Source organism: Sitodiplosis mosellana, unplaced genomic scaffold, assembly GCF_009176505.1.
Source record: "Sitodiplosis mosellana isolate CC-2019 unplaced genomic scaffold, AAFC_SMos_1.0 Smas_scaffold_11, whole genome shotgun sequence".
Taxonomy (NCBI): Eukaryota; Metazoa; Arthropoda; class Insecta; order Diptera; family Cecidomyiidae; genus Sitodiplosis; species Sitodiplosis mosellana.
In genome coordinates this window covers 3,389,567-3,408,085 of record NW_022595253.1, presented here as the reverse complement: position 1 = coordinate 3,408,085, position 18,519 = coordinate 3,389,567, and the positions used below count along the sequence as shown (strand labels likewise).

The 18,519-nt window shown below is 38.0% G+C and overlaps 1 protein-coding gene across 1 annotated transcript in view; it reads left to right on the top strand.

The window, feature by feature from the left end:
- LOC129567495 (uncharacterized) overlaps positions 1 to 18,519 on the top strand; it is a 60,027-nt gene that overhangs the window by 18,182 nt on the left and 23,326 nt on the right. Inside the window, exon 2 of the mRNA XM_055444461.1 lies at positions 7,829 to 9,512. Coding sequence (XP_055300436.1) covers positions 9,461 to 9,512 — 52 coding nt within the window. The 5' untranslated portion in view covers positions 7,829 to 9,460. The remainder of the gene's footprint in view (positions 1 to 7,828; positions 9,513 to 18,519) is intronic.

The window sequence follows — 18,519 nt, the reverse complement described above, 5'->3', positions numbered from 1 at the left end:
TACGGCTTGTCTTTTTCGATTCGCTTGAGTCGTGTCCACGTAATGCATATATACTAACTGGTTGACTGCGCTTTATCGTGTTGCTGAATAATTCCCATGTTTTCCCTACTTAATTCATTTTTGCACAAATGCGCCCGTTGCACTATTTATCTATGTGCTGGATATAAAATTGCACATTGGCATTGCCGTTTGCATTTGTCTGTTGGATGATGGTTTGTTTGTTGCCAATTGCTTCAAAAACCAATATGCTCCCAGTGCTGCATGCTTTGTGTGTGTGTGTGTGTGTGTGTGTGGCTAACTGCAAACTCTCTCGAAACTCTTCAAGCTCAATTAAGTGTATCATTTTTATGAGAATTTAATCTTTTGTTGGTAATCTGAATGAAACCATAATCAAATCAAATCAAATTGAAATTGTACTGTTCCCTCTCTAATCCCATTACGGCATTCGCATTCAACACACACACACACAAAACCGTCAAAATTTATCCATCGGTCGGTTGTTCGCTCGCTTGCTCGCAGCCACTGTTTTGGGGGCTATCGAAAGCGATATATGAGGCTGTGAGAATGAAAATGGCAATACAGGAATAAACATTCTGAAACGCATCAAGAAAAAAAATTCGCAAAAATGAATCATGAGTTCTGAATATGCAAAAGTGAAACATGAATTTACATGGGCAGTATAAGAGGTTCATGGTTCACTTTTGCGTATTCAGAACTCATGATTCACTTTTGCGAATTTTTTTTTCTTGATGCGGTTCAGAATGTTTATTCCTGTATTGCCATTTTCATTCTCACAGCCTCATATATACGTATATAATTTGATGTTTTGAGACTGGTCTCCATTGACTGTTAGTCTAATAGTAGGTTTGCGCCATGCATTTAGCACAATCCACCGAAACATGAGGTAGCTGCCACTGCTGCTGCCGCTGTGTCTTTTTCTGTTTGTTTGTTCACCATTTTGATTTGATTATTCATTTAAATGAATGTTTCCCCATATCATTTAATATTTATCTATTTTGGAGCGAAGCGCGAAGCAGTGCGGCATACACAGGTTCGTCATCGCCTCAATGGATACACATTCGTATGCACAACACATATACGGGCGAGCACTGAAAATAATCACAAAATATCAACAAATATTCTCTAGTAGCAACACCAATTATACCATAGGAAAAAAAAGCTCACAAACACGCCAACAACAAACACAACAAAGTAGGTGGAAAAAGCGCACACACACACACACCGAAACAAAACATATTACATAATTAACGAATACATTCCATTTATGACGATGAAAACTTTTTTGTATAATTTCATAAATAAACAATGCTACGAGTAAATAAGTTTTCTATTTACACAGCAGTTTTGTGTTGTGTCACCGGTTGCTCTCTCTCTCTTTCTGTCTCCCTCTCGTTCGCTCTCGGTTTTTGCCTTTTTCGCCGTGTTATGTTTTAGAGAACAATATTATTTGTGATTGTAATATGTTTGCAAAGTACAATTCATGTGTTAAATGTTAAAAACAAAGTTCCACATTGAATTTTCACACACGCTCACACTCTCTATCTCTCTCTCTCACACACACACACACACACACAAAAACGATACATAGCACGTTACCACGCTGAGATGCGGAACGGAAGTTGGTTGTGTTTGAAACTTAGTTGCACAAACTAAAAGCACCGATTTAATCGCTCGGCACCGCCCATTTTAATTTTTACATCACAAATTCTCAACATCGTTGGATATTGAGCAAAAAAAAAATTGGTATAAAAATGGCAATGAAAATGAACGAACAGAAAAAAAATGTGGTAATAAATTTTTCACATCAAAGGACAATTCGAAAATAATGCGAACTGGTTGAAATCTTATTTCGAAGGAAATGCCCTCTGAAAAATTGAAAGACAGACTGAACGAATGAGTGTGACAGAGAAAAACGGAGAGAGAAGAAGAAAAATATAATCTGAGGGAAGCCGTTTCAAGGAAAAGGAAACTGACTAGTTTTGATATATGGTTTTGTGGAAAGCTCAAGCGATGCTTGAAAAAAAGCCAACGAATGAATGTTCCATCGAAAAGAAAGAGAGTCTATTTCGAGTCGTTCCGTTTGACTACGGAAAAGTTTTTGAAGATCATTTTCAAACAAAAGCATAGAAGCGGTTGAAAATTGAAAATTATTATGGGAACCCACCCACTTCAGGTCAAAGGCGGAAAAACAAAATTCACAGTGTATTTTCGGGCTATTCGGGCTGAGTGGCAAAACTGTTACATGTAATGTGTGTGTGTGTGTGTGTGTGTGTGTGAGTGTCTGCCATTGGAATTGTTCGACCATTTCTGGCATCCGTCTGCTCACATTATTATTATGGAATCCATAACATTCAACAAACGCGTTTCGCTGCACCGGGCCACTCGCTTTTCTTTGCGGAAGCGGTTGGCAAAATTCACATCGAAAAACCACCAACAATTCGTAACTTCGATCCACACCAATGCTTGGGGAGACCAATTTATTTTGATATAAATTACATTCTCTTCGTTGTTTAATTATTGTTAGAAGTTCCTGATTTCACAGTATGAAATGTTCATACAGCGATGGAGGGCAGCAAAATGTTTACATTACCATAAATCCAGAACAAAATAAAAAAAAATATTTGAAACGCAAGCAACATGCAGTTGGCAAGTTTATATCGCGCTCCTTCACTCGCTATCTCCATACGCCTTCATTTTGCAAATCTTAAATATTAAAATTATTTTTGAATTTGCTCCATTTGTACAAGCACAATGTTAGTCTATGTGTGCGAGTGTACTGAAAGAGAGAAAAACCAAGTGCTGAGCTCATAGCACCTGTTTGTTTGATACTGTTTATACACACGCTCTCTCTCACCCTCTCTCGTCCGCTTTTTATCTACTCGATTGGAATTCGGGAATCGGCTGGAAACTATGCACACCTTGACTCTTCATTGCTCCATATTATATTCACCTGATTCGAATGTCTTTCATAGCAAAATGCCAAGCACAATGGAAAATCGCTATATGGTGCAAAGATAGGTACTATGATAGAAATTTGTGTTACAGGTGCGATAATATTCTGAATTCAAGTCGTTCGTAGTGTCAAATATTTTGTAACTTTGGATTTAAACCACATTTTATTGGCATTCTCAGTGTAATAAGGCCGAAATATTTGTGCAGAATGCCAAATCTGACGGTTTTCGAAACCTGAATGTGTGCTTCTGGGCAGCACATGTACTTTCGGCGAAATTCGTGCATGTGTATCTTACCTTGTATAACCTTTCTAATAAAGGTGTCACAGCTATTAATCTGATGCCATCTTCATGTCAAGCGAAGGATCTTTCGGCACCTTTTCCTTAATTCTTTGTCAATGTCATTTCGCCGAGAACTAGATTCGACCATGTATGCATACGTACACAGTCTTTCTCATGAAGAAAAACCCCGCATGGATTCTGCTAGCGTTTATACTTTCTATATATTTAAAATGTTTTTTTTTTTTTCATAATTTGAACAAATGTGTACTGTGGTGCTTAGTTTTGTCTCTCAACGACACTGAACACATATTCATATCCAATGAAAATGTGTATACGGATCTGGTTATTTCATCATCATTACGATTATGATTGCTGCTACAATTGCGTCGCCCATGTGTATGTGTCTGTTTAAAACTTGGTTTTGATCTGTTCAGTTGCAAGTTTCTGCTTCGTTATGTGAACTAAGCATTGCTGTTGCAACTACTTTTCTCTTTCCATCTGTGTCTCTGGAATAAACTCGCTTTGGTTTGTGGGCCTTTGCCATTCGTATGTGTTTACATTGTGTTATTGTTTGAAACTTTTTCCCCGTTGATAATTTATATTTGTTGATAAAATATTGTCGCTCTTTCGTCGAAACATGTTTGGTGCCGTTCCCTTGTGCATATTTTTCAATTTCCACATCCTCGTCACGCTCTCGTCGTCATTTCTTCTGCTCTTTCATTTGCTTCGTTTCATTTCGTTCACTAAGTTAGAAATTCAGTTTTGCGCTGTTCTCATTCGAACCCGCCCGCCTGTCTGCTCCCACACACACACACACACACACGCACTCTCTCTCACACAACTTATCGAACACGCAAAGCATTGCATTGCAAGAATCTCAACTAGACCAATAATATGAATTGAATTCAGCTTCTCACTAGCTCGCTGTGTCTCTTTGTGTGTGCAATTTATATGTGTTTATGTTCAGTAATGCGAACGTAGATGCGAATGCATATGTATTATTTGTATTATAAAGCGAACACAGTCAACTGGCTGGCAAAAGCGTTTATTATTACGATTATTCTTTCATTTTCAGCGTTCGCTGTTCCTTCATTGAATTTCGAAACTGGTTCGCTTTTCATTTCCACACAACAAATTTATTATTTTCAGAATGCTGTTCGTTTCCAACTTCGTTTGAAATATTGTCGTGTTGAGCGAGTCGTGTTCATTTTAAGCATATACATTTTTCCTGTGCTACACATACACACTCTTACATTTCCTACATGCGAACGCGACCGCAACCGAACACACAAACCAACGAATGAAACCAACAACGGCAATATGCTAGTTGTCTTTAATTTCCGATCGTGTTTATTTTTATTTTGTGCGCATTGTTGAAACGAAAATGAACAAAAGTTTTGCACAAATGTCAAGTACAAAATAACAACGGCGAATTTACACTCCGAACGCAGCAGCGACTGAGAGAATGAGAGAAAGAGAAAGAGAACGAAGAATTTCCGAAATGATAATATTGTGTATTGAATGCTGAAAACGGTCTATTAATATGTATTTATAGACTATATCTGGAATTTTATTCATGTCGTTTGCCAGAGTATAAACACCGACCAGACTTTTGCTAGCGAACGGATGTTGTTTGTTGTTGTTGTTGTTTTTGTCGTTTTTTTTTTTGTTTTTCACTCTTTTTGGCATTCGATGATTTTCTAACGGCGGGTACAAAACTCAACGGATTTCCAATTCAATGCTATACCAACAACAAATGCCGGGAAAAAGTTCACTGTTGTAATTTGTCAAAAGCGAACGAATCAAGTTAGAAAGCAGCAGCAACAGCGAGCCAGCCTGCTGACAAAATACCCTGGCTGTGACCAACTTCGACATAATTATGAACTAATAACAAATACCGGATAAATAATAATCCGTTGACATGTAATTTATGCCATGAAGTTGTTTTGGCTCGTGTTTATTCGCTGCGGGCTATTTCACGCTTATTCTCTCAAACCGATTTTTGGACACAATACGCGAAGGGTGGAAGAGTGATAATATAGCAAGAGGGAGAGCGGCAGCAACAGCGTAGAAAAACATCAATTCAAAGCCTTATTAACGAGATGGCGAATAGCAACAACAACATGGAAAACGACAATGATGATGTTGATGATGATGATGATGATGTTATCGAAATCGTATTGCATTGAATTTTGTTTGCGGCGTGAATTGTTTATTCAGACACAAAGCTCGGTCGATAAAGTTTCTGAGATCGGCGCACTGGTCTGTAACGGCTGCTGTTGCTTCTGCCACCACCACCACCACCGCCGCCATTGTCGTCGTCGTCGTCTTTGCTGCTGACTTTCAATTCGAAAAACAATTGAATCATTTAGCTTTTCATATGGTTTTCACTGCTTTACAGTTTGTTTTCTCGACCTCATTTTCGAAATGTCTTGTACCCGTCACAACCATCTTGTCATCCTCTCTCTCTCTCTCACTCTCATTTTGAGACGCTGCTGCCACCGTCCATTTCAACGATTGTTTTTGCTCCTATATATCAATATTCTGATGGAAGTAAACACAAGTGCCTCTTCACATTTACTCCCAAACCAAAAAGTTGTTGGGATATTGATTCATTAAATTGCTGCCGTGCACATTGGTCGAGTGGAAATGTTGTTTTCTTTGCTTTGGTTTTTTCTATTTCGGAGCTGTAAAAACTCTCTCTCGCTCGTTTGCTCGTTCAAAACTTTAGAAATTGAGTACCGTCTAAAAAAGACACCATATTTATTCATAAGGATCGGTTTGGAGGATTTATCGAAAGCAAAAATTTCAAATTCATTTATTTTTCTTTCTCAAACTGCTTCAACTGTTTTGGTTTTATTTTTCTTTTGCATTCATTTGCGGAAAGTTGTTGAGATTCTCTCCACATAATGTTGTCGTTTGATTTGTTCTATACGGTGTTTTTTCCCTCTTATTCTTCTGTTTATGCTTCTGAGTCCGTTCATATTGCATTAATCGATTCGATTCGATTCTCTACCGAAACATTGTGAATGAATTGAAAAATAAGTCTCGCGGAAAAGGATAAGAGGGAAAAGGAGCGAGATAGAGTGGAAAAACATGACCCAGCATAAGTATGTCGTTCTGAAGTATTAATTTCTTTTCTTTCACTTATCCATATTTTCGTATTTCGTCTCCGTACACAAGCGAAAAATTACAACAACAAAATCCCAAACACGTCCATTCAACATCAATATGTACTTCGTTATTCTCTGGGAGAATTTCTCTCCCCCCTTGAACCGCGACCGCTTTCGAGGCCCACGACAATTTGCTTGCTTTATTCGTACGATGTTGTGGTTAAAATTGAATTTAATCGGTAATTTAAAAAAAAAATTCTGTTCGCCCTCTTTCTCTCTGGCTGATGATTATTTAATCTACTATCCAAATGCAAAATAATTTTTTAATAAATATTGTAAATGCCATCATGAACGAACCAAATCGTACGTTTTCGTCTATTTTCTTCGTTCTTTTATCGTCACTTCGCCATTACATCGACCAAAAAGGGAAAAAAGCATGAAGAGAAATTGTGTCTAGCATAAAAAAACTTTTCTCTCTCTCACTCTCACAATTTTTTTTGTCCCTTTTTTCTATGCCAGGGCTTGATACATCTCACAGTCGTGCCATTGCCGAATGATGAATATTACACTCTAGATAATTCCATTTGGTTCAGTCTGTGTGCGACTGTGGATTTTTCTTTTCGTCCCATTTTTGTCGCTTGCATAGAACGCTACTGTCGTTCGCGAGCGCACGCAGGAGAGTAAGAGAGAGAGAGAGAGAGAGAGAGAGAGAGACAGCAGAGCATTCAAAAAAGGCGGGCGCGATAAAGAATAACGAAGAACTGGAATATATTTATTAAATTGGCGAAAATCTCGCACTTATTCACTTGGCACTTTCGCTGAAGGGCCACGCTGTTTTACACATCGTGCGCTTTATTCGTCACGTAATTTTTCGTGCTCATTCCATTTTCCAGTTGGGTATTACGGATCTTGTTGTCGCTTTTATTTATTGTGTGTTCGTTTTGCTCATGCTTTTTTCGCTGTTCCTTTTCTCTTGTAACGTTGTTAGTATTGTTGTTGTTGTTACTCCTCTTCATTCCTCGAAGTCGCGAAGTATGGATCCCGTTTCATCCATTTGGATGTGGTTGCTAGCACAAGTATTTGGTGATTCATCGATCGTTCATCCTGCAATAGAATTTAATACACTTTGATGGCCTTTTCATACACTCTCAAACGCCACTCTCTTCTCTCGCTCTCCGCTTTTATACGACCAAACTATGAATGCAATATTATTGGGATTTCATTAAAAAAATTAGAACAAACTAACAATGACACAATGTCGTTCGGGTTTGCCCCGTTGCTACGAAACGCGATATATGCTAATGGAATTGAATGTAACCCAATGACTATGAACTTAATCATATTTTGTGTGTGTGTGCAGCGGCACGCCACGTACATTTTTGCTTCAGATAGATATAAATTTATTATCAAATGATAAACATAGTTAAACGTTATTAACAATAAGCCTTGTGTATTTTCCAGCATATCATCAATTTTCCATCCGGAATATTTGGATCAGAGGCGCGGGCACGCACATATACACTTATACCAAGCCTCAAACGACTAACGATCAAACCATCGACCGAGTGAAACCAGTGCTGAACACCAGGGATAATTAGTGTGCTGATTATAAACAATTGCGCGAGTCCGAAGCACGAGTACGGATCGAAAAAGACGAAAACGCGTGGTTAATTGCAAGGCATCGCCAACTCTGTAACGAAGAACGCAAAAATTATCGTTTCAAAACTATTAAATGGGAAGTGATTTAAAGCGTCTCTCTGCGCCGAGCGGTTTCAGTGTAGTCTACATAGCACAAGCAAAAAACTAAAGTTGATCTATGACATGAGAAACGAACCAAAGTTGCGGGGAGTGTTTGGAAAATTGAAAAATTGGAAAATAGAAAATTATCGCTAATTGCAATTGACTGGTGCTCAAAAACCAAGAAGAAATACATCCAACGTACACGTTCTGAAATATATATTGATTTGGGAACGGGGCTCAAAACGAAAGATCCCATCGAAATACAGAGAGAACGACCAGAAGTCGAAGTTTTTAAGTGAATAAACGAACTACAAAAACAAGCAAAGCGCTCACTTCGGGCAAACTGTTTGATAGTTTCGCTTGCTGCCACTCACAACACATGATTAAGTGTATGTGTGCATAGTTTTCATAAGTGCTATTCCGTTGCTTTTGTTGATTTTCTACGCCCGTACGTCCTGGTGTTTATGTTGCTCCTTCTTCTTCTTCTTTTTTTCTATATTATTCCAGCTCCTTTCTTACATTTTATATAGAATAGTATATCTTGAATAGTTCAGACATTTTCCCATGCTCGAACAAACCAAGCAACCATTCGCTGGATCTGGTAAATGTGTGTCTTTTCGTTTGTATGAAAACCAGTGAACGAGAGAGAGAGAGAGTGGAAGCGGGAGGAAAACGAAAGAAAGCTTTCGAAGTGGTTGTTGTCAGTTTTCGATGTATTGAACGCGCCATTTTATAAATGAATATTACGTATTTTATGCACGCTTTAACTACTATGGGATATAATAAGTAATGAATGCGGTGAGCTCAGGCGTTCGACTCACCAACAACAACAAAATACACCCACACATACCATCGACAAAAGCAAACGGAGACTCGTAAAATAGAGAATGTTCTGTATGTGCACGTGAATGGTTGCGAAGGCAGCCAAACGACAGCAACAACCAGGAGATCAATAAATCAAAAGAATAAAATAATTGAAACTGAAAGCGAAAACTTCGGTTGGGAAAACTAGCAGCAACAGACGGAAACGAATAGAAATAATAAACTGACTTGAAAAAGCAGCAGAAAAAAAATCAACGGAGGGAAAGACAGACGAAGAACGAGAGAGCAAGTGTGAGAAGAAAGGAGGAAAAAAAGTGTGCGCGCCGCGCGCTTCGAATAAAGTTAAGAGAAAACGACCGGAAGAGAAATATACGCGATCTCCATCAGCATTTCTCTGATTTCCCGTGCTATATGCTATGCGGAGTGCACGTCTTTTAAGCTGCAATCGTATTTGAATTATTGTCGAAACGTGTAGAGCACCTACTGGAGCAGCAAGGAGAAAAAACGGAGAAGAAAGGACATCTCGCAACGATGACGAATATTATGATCATTTATTTTTTAACGACATGTTGTATTTTAAAAGGTAAGTTATTAATAGTTCCATTTCTTGTTTTTTTCTTCTTCCTTCTTCGTTTGCAGAACGTCCCCCAGAGTTGGCATGTGTTTTTTTTGGCTCTTGTGCATTTTTCCATTACATGTCATACATACCGATCATTTATTTTCATCGTGACATTCGTATTGACAGAAAGTAAATCCACATTGAAGTCCACCGAGAGAATACAAGACCGCTTCGCTCCACTCTGCGTTCTTGAGATTTTATTTACTTATTCTATTTTGTTGTTTCACAACAAACTACTTTTTTGCGCACTACACGTACAGCGATAATTTGCGACTATGAAATCGGTTAACTTTTCAATTCTATGGGCGCTGCCATATTGAAAATTTACGTACGATATGGTGCACGCACCCAATAGTTCCACTTATTTTAATAAGGAATCTCTATAGGTGGCGCTGCCACATCGTCATTGACATCGAGTCAAATATTGTCAAATATAATAACATTGTTTATATAGGCTTTTATCGCAGTACGGCACTACATGAAATGTATTTCATCGAAGTAACTTTGCAGTAATATATCTTTAAAAATCGTCCCTTTTAATAACACTATGTATTAAAAGCATAGTACGAAAGATATATATTTGCAACAAAGTAGGTACAGAAAAAAGATTTTCTCAGTTATCTCAATAATGAATTACAAGATCTTGGTTTAATTTCTTTTTTGAAAGATACAGACTGCCTCTGGTTTAAATTGAATAAAAAATATAAGCATAAAATTGAAACCCACTCTAATTCTGTTCATGGCTCGAAAAAGTATTAGGAAAAAAAACCAGATTAGTAGCTCTACATTTCATGTAGTGCTAAAAAATATGCGAACGAACCCGAATTGCCAATTCTTCATTTTACCTATTCATTCGATGCAATTGCTCTGACAATCCTCCTAGAATGGCATAAAAAGCATTCGGTGGTTGGAATTCAACTAGAAAATGATGACATTCAATTCAATGTGCACAATATCCATCAATTAACAAGCTAACTGACTCTATCTCTCGTTTGCCTGATTACGTCAATAAGCGAATTTAATTTTTCATAAAAAAAGGCAGCGCTTTTTATGGATTTCAATTTGAATAGATAATGCAGGGATGACGGCCGCTCATCAAATTTAAATATGGTCAATTTTATGCATTAAACATGTGCCGAAATGATTCGACATTTGCAAAAACAGCGTCCATCCCCTCGCGCACAATGGTACAAATTATATATGTGGCAGTGAAATGAGTATAAAAAAGTATCAATTTGAATCTATGATTGGTTTTTTTACATGAATTTGCACGATTCACTTTTGCAATTACAAAAGCAATCACTGTCCACACATTCATGGTCTCATTCGTTTGCTGTTTCAGTCCATCACCATAAGTGAATGAGACGAGTGGTGTGCGCGGCTCTCGTTCGCACACAAAACTCATAAAAATGCAATTAAACCAAAGCGATTAGATTTTGGCTTTTCCACCATCGGAACGCTTTGTTGTGGCCGATGTGCCAGTGGCGTTGATTATATTCGATATGAATTTATTGCTGAATCATAATTCTAATTACGTATAGCGTGTGTTGTGTAGAGAAATCTGTGTGTTTGTATGTTGTTACTGAACACACACACACACACACACACACACACACACACACACACACACACACACACACACACACACACATACCAACCATAACAAAAAACCGACCATCGAATCGTCGACCAAACACAAAATCTGGTCGAAACGCCGATTTCATTTTCCCATGTGAAAGTTATTCATGCTACAAAGAGCACAATTGCACGCACAACCAAACGCACATAGAAGCTATGGATACATTAAAGCTCGCCTACATTCCGAACACAATCAAGCATTTTGTTGTTTGTGTATATGTGCCACTTTGTATTATTCATTCGTGGCACGCCAAAGGGAAAAATGAAAAATGAATCGAGAGGTTTTCGAAAGCATATCAGTTTGCGCAAACGAACGAAGCACCGAGTCAACACGGATAAAGGTCAGAGAGAAGTAGAGAGAGAGAGAGGAAATGTGGGGTGACCAACGCGTTTTATCGAATTTAATTGGCAACAGCACTATCAAACGAAACGAACGCGGCTAAAGCTTAATTGACGCAAACTTATTACGTGTTCCATTTATTAATAAATTTATACTTTCCGATGGTAAAAAGTAACGAAATTCTCTCTCGAGCACTTTAAGTTGATTTTTCGGAGAACCGCCGAAAAGACGGAAAATTTATCGAAACGATTCGTAACACAATCACAACACGAACCAAACAACGCAAAAGCGCCCACTTTTCGAAACATGATGGCTACGTACACCATCGTGCAGGAATGGATTGGTTGGGATGTACGAGAGAAATACATCTGTGACATTTGAATATACGCGAAACATGGAAGAAAAACTATTTAAAATTTCACATGGGATTCTACACAATGTGAGAGAGGGAAATGACAAGGAAAAACGTTGGATGGAGGTACATACACACTGAAAGGGAAAATCAAAATTAAGAGCGACAATATTGCGATTATTAATATCATGTTGAAGTCATGTACATATGTACCGTACAGCTACATTTTCACTGTACAAACTATATATGCAACACCACTTTCATAAGAACTATTTCACTTAGTCGCTTGCTAGCTGGCTGACTGACTGACTGACTGACTGACGATTACCTACCTCTTTCTCGCCTCTTGCCCATAAATCATGTGTGATTGTGAATGATGAAAAGCAGCATGTTTTACATGCGGCTCTGTTTTCAAGGAAATTGAAATGAAATATTGCATAAGCCATACAATGTGTGTTTATGTGTATATGAGACTCATGCATCGCAGACGAGTCACAGCCGTAGATATTGCAACCAATGTGTGCATAAATATGGAACAGCCAAGCGCAAATACGTATCGCAACAATGAGTGACTGAGCCAGTGGCAGTCACTATGCCATCAGAGATGCACAAACTGATATACATGATACGATTTGCTGGTGAGCGACATACCACATGACCAAAATACGTAATAAATTATTGTTTTCGGTGGGATATTTAATTTTCCTCCATTGCATATTTGTTTGTGCGTGTGTGCGTGTGTGCGCTCGTGTGCCTATGTGGATCTCTGTTTGGTTGTCATTTTTAATTTTACTCTTTATTGCGGCGACGCTTTTCACTCAATTCGCATTGTTGATTGCGAATTTATTTTTAATAAAATGCAAACACAAATAAAAAAAAAGGCAACTCATGCCAGTGCAAATATGCAGTGAAATAATATTTATCGTTTAGTTTCGTTCTCTCAAAACAAAAATATGTGTCCGTCGAATTTGGACGAATGAAAACAGCATAAAAGTGAGCAATGTGATGATTTTTCATAGTTGATGTACTCCAAATCAAAATCACTAATTCTTCACTTGAGTGGAGCCAGTTTGGATACGACAAACTCAAATGCCACTATTCGTCAAGTGAGAAAAAAAAAACAGCAGCGTACTGATATGTTTTTTCGCTTCTGTTGGCATTCGTAATTAGTGCAATGTTTTTGTTATTGTTTCATGAACATGTTGCCCCAATGCGCATAATAAACGGAAATACGGATACTTTTTTTTACTTCAAAACGAAACAAACAATGATGTTTGAATAAATATAGTTTCTAAACTGAAATAACAACAACAACAACAATGTAGAGCATAAGAGTCTTTGGTTCTTATATGTTGAGATTATACCAGAGGCGAACGCGCGCATTAGACACAATCGTCGAGACGAAACCAACGAATATGTTCAAAACTTACATACATACAGAGAGTAGGAGAAAGAGCTAGATTCTATGAGCACTGCTTTTTCTGCATGCAAGGAATTTACACATCAAAGCGCAATATTCCAACACATACATCATCATCGTGCAGGAAGCATAAAAATAAAAGAAAATATCTAACTAATATTATAAAATACAAGCGACGGGCCAAATGCTGCACCATTGACATCATCAGCCTTTACAAGTGATCGTCATATTCCGAATCGTTGTTTTGTGTTTGTGTGTATGTGTGTGTGTGTGTGTGTTGGTTCATTTCGGTTGTTCGCTTGCTTGTTGTACTTGCACAATCTTATTATTCTGCTTACATTCGGTTTTCATTCATTCATTTATTCATTTGCCGTAGTTCACATTTCTTTATGTTGTTTAACATATTTATGTACTTCGGGATTTTTGGTTTGTTTTTCCTCTTTTGCTTTTACTCTCTTTCTCTCTCCCGCTCTGCTGTTGCTCGGTTATACCATCAATTCTCTTAGCTGCTACTATCGGTTGTGCTACCATTGAATATGAGGCTCATTCTGTAACATTATGTGTGTATGTTTATGTTTATGCTTCTGCAGAATGTATGACAAGAGTTGGGCTTTTCATCATCACAAAATGCTTTTTTTTGTACTTGGTAAAATGCATGCATTATTATGTAGAAAGAGAGGAAAAGAGGGAAAACGAGCTAGAACGAGAATGAATAGTGTATGGAGTATGCAGTTAGCAAGGCTTCTCGCTTTCGTTTTCTTTCCTGGTACTTTGTGTTGTCAAGGATGAATACATTATTTTCATCCATAGCGAGTAGTTACCATTTTCAAATGCACTCACTCAACGTGTGCATATTTCACGGGTGAAAATAGATGCGAGTTTTTGTTTTGTTTTGCTTTCGGTTTGATTTGGTTTCAGTGGTACTTGACGTTACAATGCAGTATATTTTCTTCTCTACATTATCCGCTCACTCTTCTCTATCTCGACTTCTCCTCCTCCTCCTCCTCCTCTCTCTCTCTCTCTCTCTCTCTCTCTCTCTCTTTCGCTCTCGCTGTGTCTCTCTCATGGCAGAAGAAGAGGAGCTTTGCACGTTGCTGTTGATTATGCTTTAGTTTTCATTTTTCTTTTGTATTCAACATTTGTGTGTGTATGTATGAGTAGCTTTTTGTCGGTGGCTTTTTCGTTTTGTTTATTACTAACTGTTCTTTTTTTCTCCACTTTCTCTCCTATCATTTGCTTCGTTCTTGGTGTGAATATGTCGTACGCGCGTCCTGTTTATGAATATGAGGTAGAAGAGAGAGAGAGAAAAACGATAGAGCGGCGAATAGATAGAGTGCATAAAACTCTTAGTGTGTTGTTGGCATAACATCAGCCATGTATCGACAGAGTGAAGCAGAACTCAGCGTTCGCTGTTTGCTACTTAGAAAACAAAAACATCAAATGCTTTGGAAAAAGACAGTATAAATTATATGTGTAATAAGGCTGTTTGGTGCATGTTGGGGTGTTAACGTAGAATTTTGTGTGTGTCATAAATTGCGCTTGTACTATGTGGCTGCACCTGGCTGGAGTTGGGGCTGGAAGGATGGCAGTGGTGATGATGGTTGTGTATGTGTCTGTGATGCGCTTTTTGTTCTCCAAGCAAGATGATAGTCTCGCAGAAAAATTGTTCATGTGATTCGTTGTTGGCAATGTCACCGCGTTTCTGTAACCAGATCGATGTCTTGTTCCGACTTTGTTTTCTTTCCTCTCGGTGTTGTGTTCATTGTCTTCTTTTTCCATATTGCCATAGGTAGCGTGTAAATTCTAACATAAACAATACTCTGTTGTATCATTAGCTTTATAGTGCCGATGCATGTCGTTTGCGAGCTTAGAATGCATCACGGGAATCGAGAAACAAACGACATTTAAGCTCAAACAAGTACACATACACACACAGGAAAATATCAAAACCGTGTAATGCCGTATCTTAAAATAACAGTCTAATAACAATGAATCAACATGTTCTCGTCGAACAATGCGCAAAATTTAAATGCTCCATTCTTGCACAAAAATTTTCACTGCCAGACGATATGCTGATCATCATAAAATCGTTATACTCTCGCTTTCTCTCTCTCTCATAACAATAGAGACGTGAAAAACCTCATCCGAAAATCACATTTTCTCATTGAGTTTTGAGTTGAACCCAAAGACGTATGAATGTTTCTTCCACACAAAAATGTTTCCAATTGAAAATCAGTTCCGGGGAATATTCGGAGGAAAATTCACTTGTTTTGTTCTGTGAACGAAACATTCGTGCGTATTATTATAATCATGACCTAGAAAGAAAACCGCACAATGAAATGAAATGGGAAAATTGCTCACAGCCAAGCGCCCATATATATACACACAACAATGAGAGTTGTTCCGACCGAACGAGCATTTCAAATGGGAACGGTAACAGCAGAATATGCACAAGGATAAATACACTTATTGAAAAATGGTGAAAAACCGTAAGAAAAGTGTAACAAACAAAAAAAGAACCAGAAACAAAGGGAGAAAGAGAGAAAAAATAGTTAAAAAAAACCACCCAAACATAACAAAGTCGAACACGGCAAAAGAGAGCAGTGAAAGGAGAGAAGAACAAGAAAAAAACAATAACAGCGACTAAACAAAGGGAGTCATTCCATTTCTCGATCCGAATTCAATTCAAATACAACAACAGCGCATTGAACAACGGGTGGATTTTGATATGATTTCATATGCCCTTCGCATCGCCAGCCAAATCAACACAACTATGTCTTTTTCCTCTACCCTGGCTGATGACTAGTTTTTTTAGTTCTTTTTTTCCAACTCATATATTGCGTTTCGGTTGCCATGCAAACACCACCGACTTGACGTTCATGCGTGAATGTGTACTTCGGCGGCGTTTCCGTTAAAAGTCGAAAGACATGGAAAATGGAAATTGACACGAAACCAACACACAATATTAACGATTTAGAAGGGAAAAATATATTACGATTGCTATAAAATTCATAAGCATTAAATGTAATAATCGAAAATGAGATTGAGCACGTCTGGTGGTAGCACTATTCGGGATTGGTTAATATGCATTGGTAACGCACACTTTTCATACACTAAAAACACTCACTGGATTTGGTCGTGAGCGGCAATAAACTCATTCGAACCAGCTTGTGTGCCATCGAAAAACTATTCAACCAACCAGCCAATCGCGCGCTTATGACGAATAATGTACGAATGAAGACAAACACAAAACACTTTTCGATAATTAATTATAAACAAACAGTGAGTGAATTAAGAAAAAAACAGAATCAAGTGGCATTGATGTGCGTAATGCGTCATATCTCCTCTGGATGTGTTGCCAACTCCTAACTGCTGACACTGATTAATACATAGTTGCTATGTTTTCAGACAGGTTATCAAATATTTTTACCGGGAAACTGCAACGCATTTATATCATCACATTCCTTTGTTATGTTGACCCTTTACATTCCCGTTGTCTTTTTGAGCACAAATGAGGTTTGTCTATTATCCCAATTTAAATGCTCATTAACATTCCTTTCATTGGCCTGAAAATGGTCAAATGAATGTATTCTTCTATGAAATATTTAATAAAAACCGAAATGGAAATGTTAATGAAATCGGCGAAACATTCTTCATAGAGAGTGAAACTCTGAATCATTCACAATATCCCCACCGCAGAAACACACATTGAATGGAACTCAAAGAATGGCTTCGGAATATGCTTGACTAATGCAATCAAGTCGTTTATTATCATCGGTTAAATTGATAAAATAATTCAGTTAATGGGGCTTTACTGAAAGAACCTATTAACAACATTTCTCATTAAAGCACACTCCCACACACACACACACACACACACAACATATGATTTTATTATTTATTCAGTGGTTTTAGTAGTGTAGTTATTAGCGATAAGCGGCAAAATTTTCTAATTTTCTGGCATGGGGATTTTTAGCAGAGATTATAACTTTGAGCGTAGCTGCCATGCTGTTCCATTCATTTACACTTCATCATTATTGAAAAGTCTGGCACATTGTTCCCACTCACTCGTTTATTCGTTGGTTTTCGGTCGTCGGCTGGTTGGAGGTGGTGGTGTTGGTGTTGATTTTCGTAATTATATTCATCTGTGCACGAGCGGAGCTTTGGTGCAAAGACGCACATGAAACTTTTCGCACAATCAGTGGCTCTCTCGGTTCACGAGAGCACATATACACTGCTGCCATGAGATAAAAGGCGACATATTTCGTTATCCAATTCGAACAAACCGAAAGCGAGGCAAGCCAAGCCAATAACCAATTGCCACAAAATGTTCCCAGCATGTTTAGGCTGTACTACTGCTGTTGCTGCTGCAGCCGTTGCCATACAATTGTGCGATTATTCCCAAACCGATCTCCTGCTGATTTTTCTTTGCCATTCATTTGCTGCCTTGCGTTACACATACAAAAGCGTAATTGCTTATACAACATTTATGTAAATTTGGAGCGCATATTTTCTTCTCGAATTAATCCGATTAAGCAATATTCAAAACACGATTTTACATATTGGTTGTGGGCCGTGAGAGAATGAAAAACGGTTTGTACGAGCTACACCATCCATTTGTAGGCTCAATCCTTTCCTCATATTCTATTGCCCTCGCTCTCTCTCTTCTTCTCACTCGGTGCCCTGGTTTGTCTAAGTCGAATGTATAGATAAAGTTAATTCAAACTGCAAAAATGCCTTGTTATATACATATTTAATGACTTTTGAATGGTAAAGCCGGGAAGTAAGTCTGTCGTGCGACGTGAAAAATATTTGCGAATCGTTTCCATTACCGTTTCATATCAATTCGATCTATGGCATTCCCAAGGCGAGCTTTGCTTGCTGCTGCTGTTGCTGTTGTTGGTGTTGCTGGCTGAATCATGCCGATTTCACTCCAGACAAGACACTCATACATACAAAAGTGAATATATAAAATTATAAAAGCAAAAATTAGTTTATATTTTTGTATGCTTCATAACGATAATGCGATGAGAGTGGATTTTTGCAAGAAGAACATGTGTAAAGTGGTTTTATGATTTCGTACACATATAATGAGTACGGTTATAATGTACTCTTTATGGAGATTGGAGTAAATGGAGCAGATTCGATCTCGTGGCATTGCTCGGGGATGCTAAGTGTGTGTGTGTGTGTGTGTGTGTGTGTGTGTGTGTGTGTGTGTGTG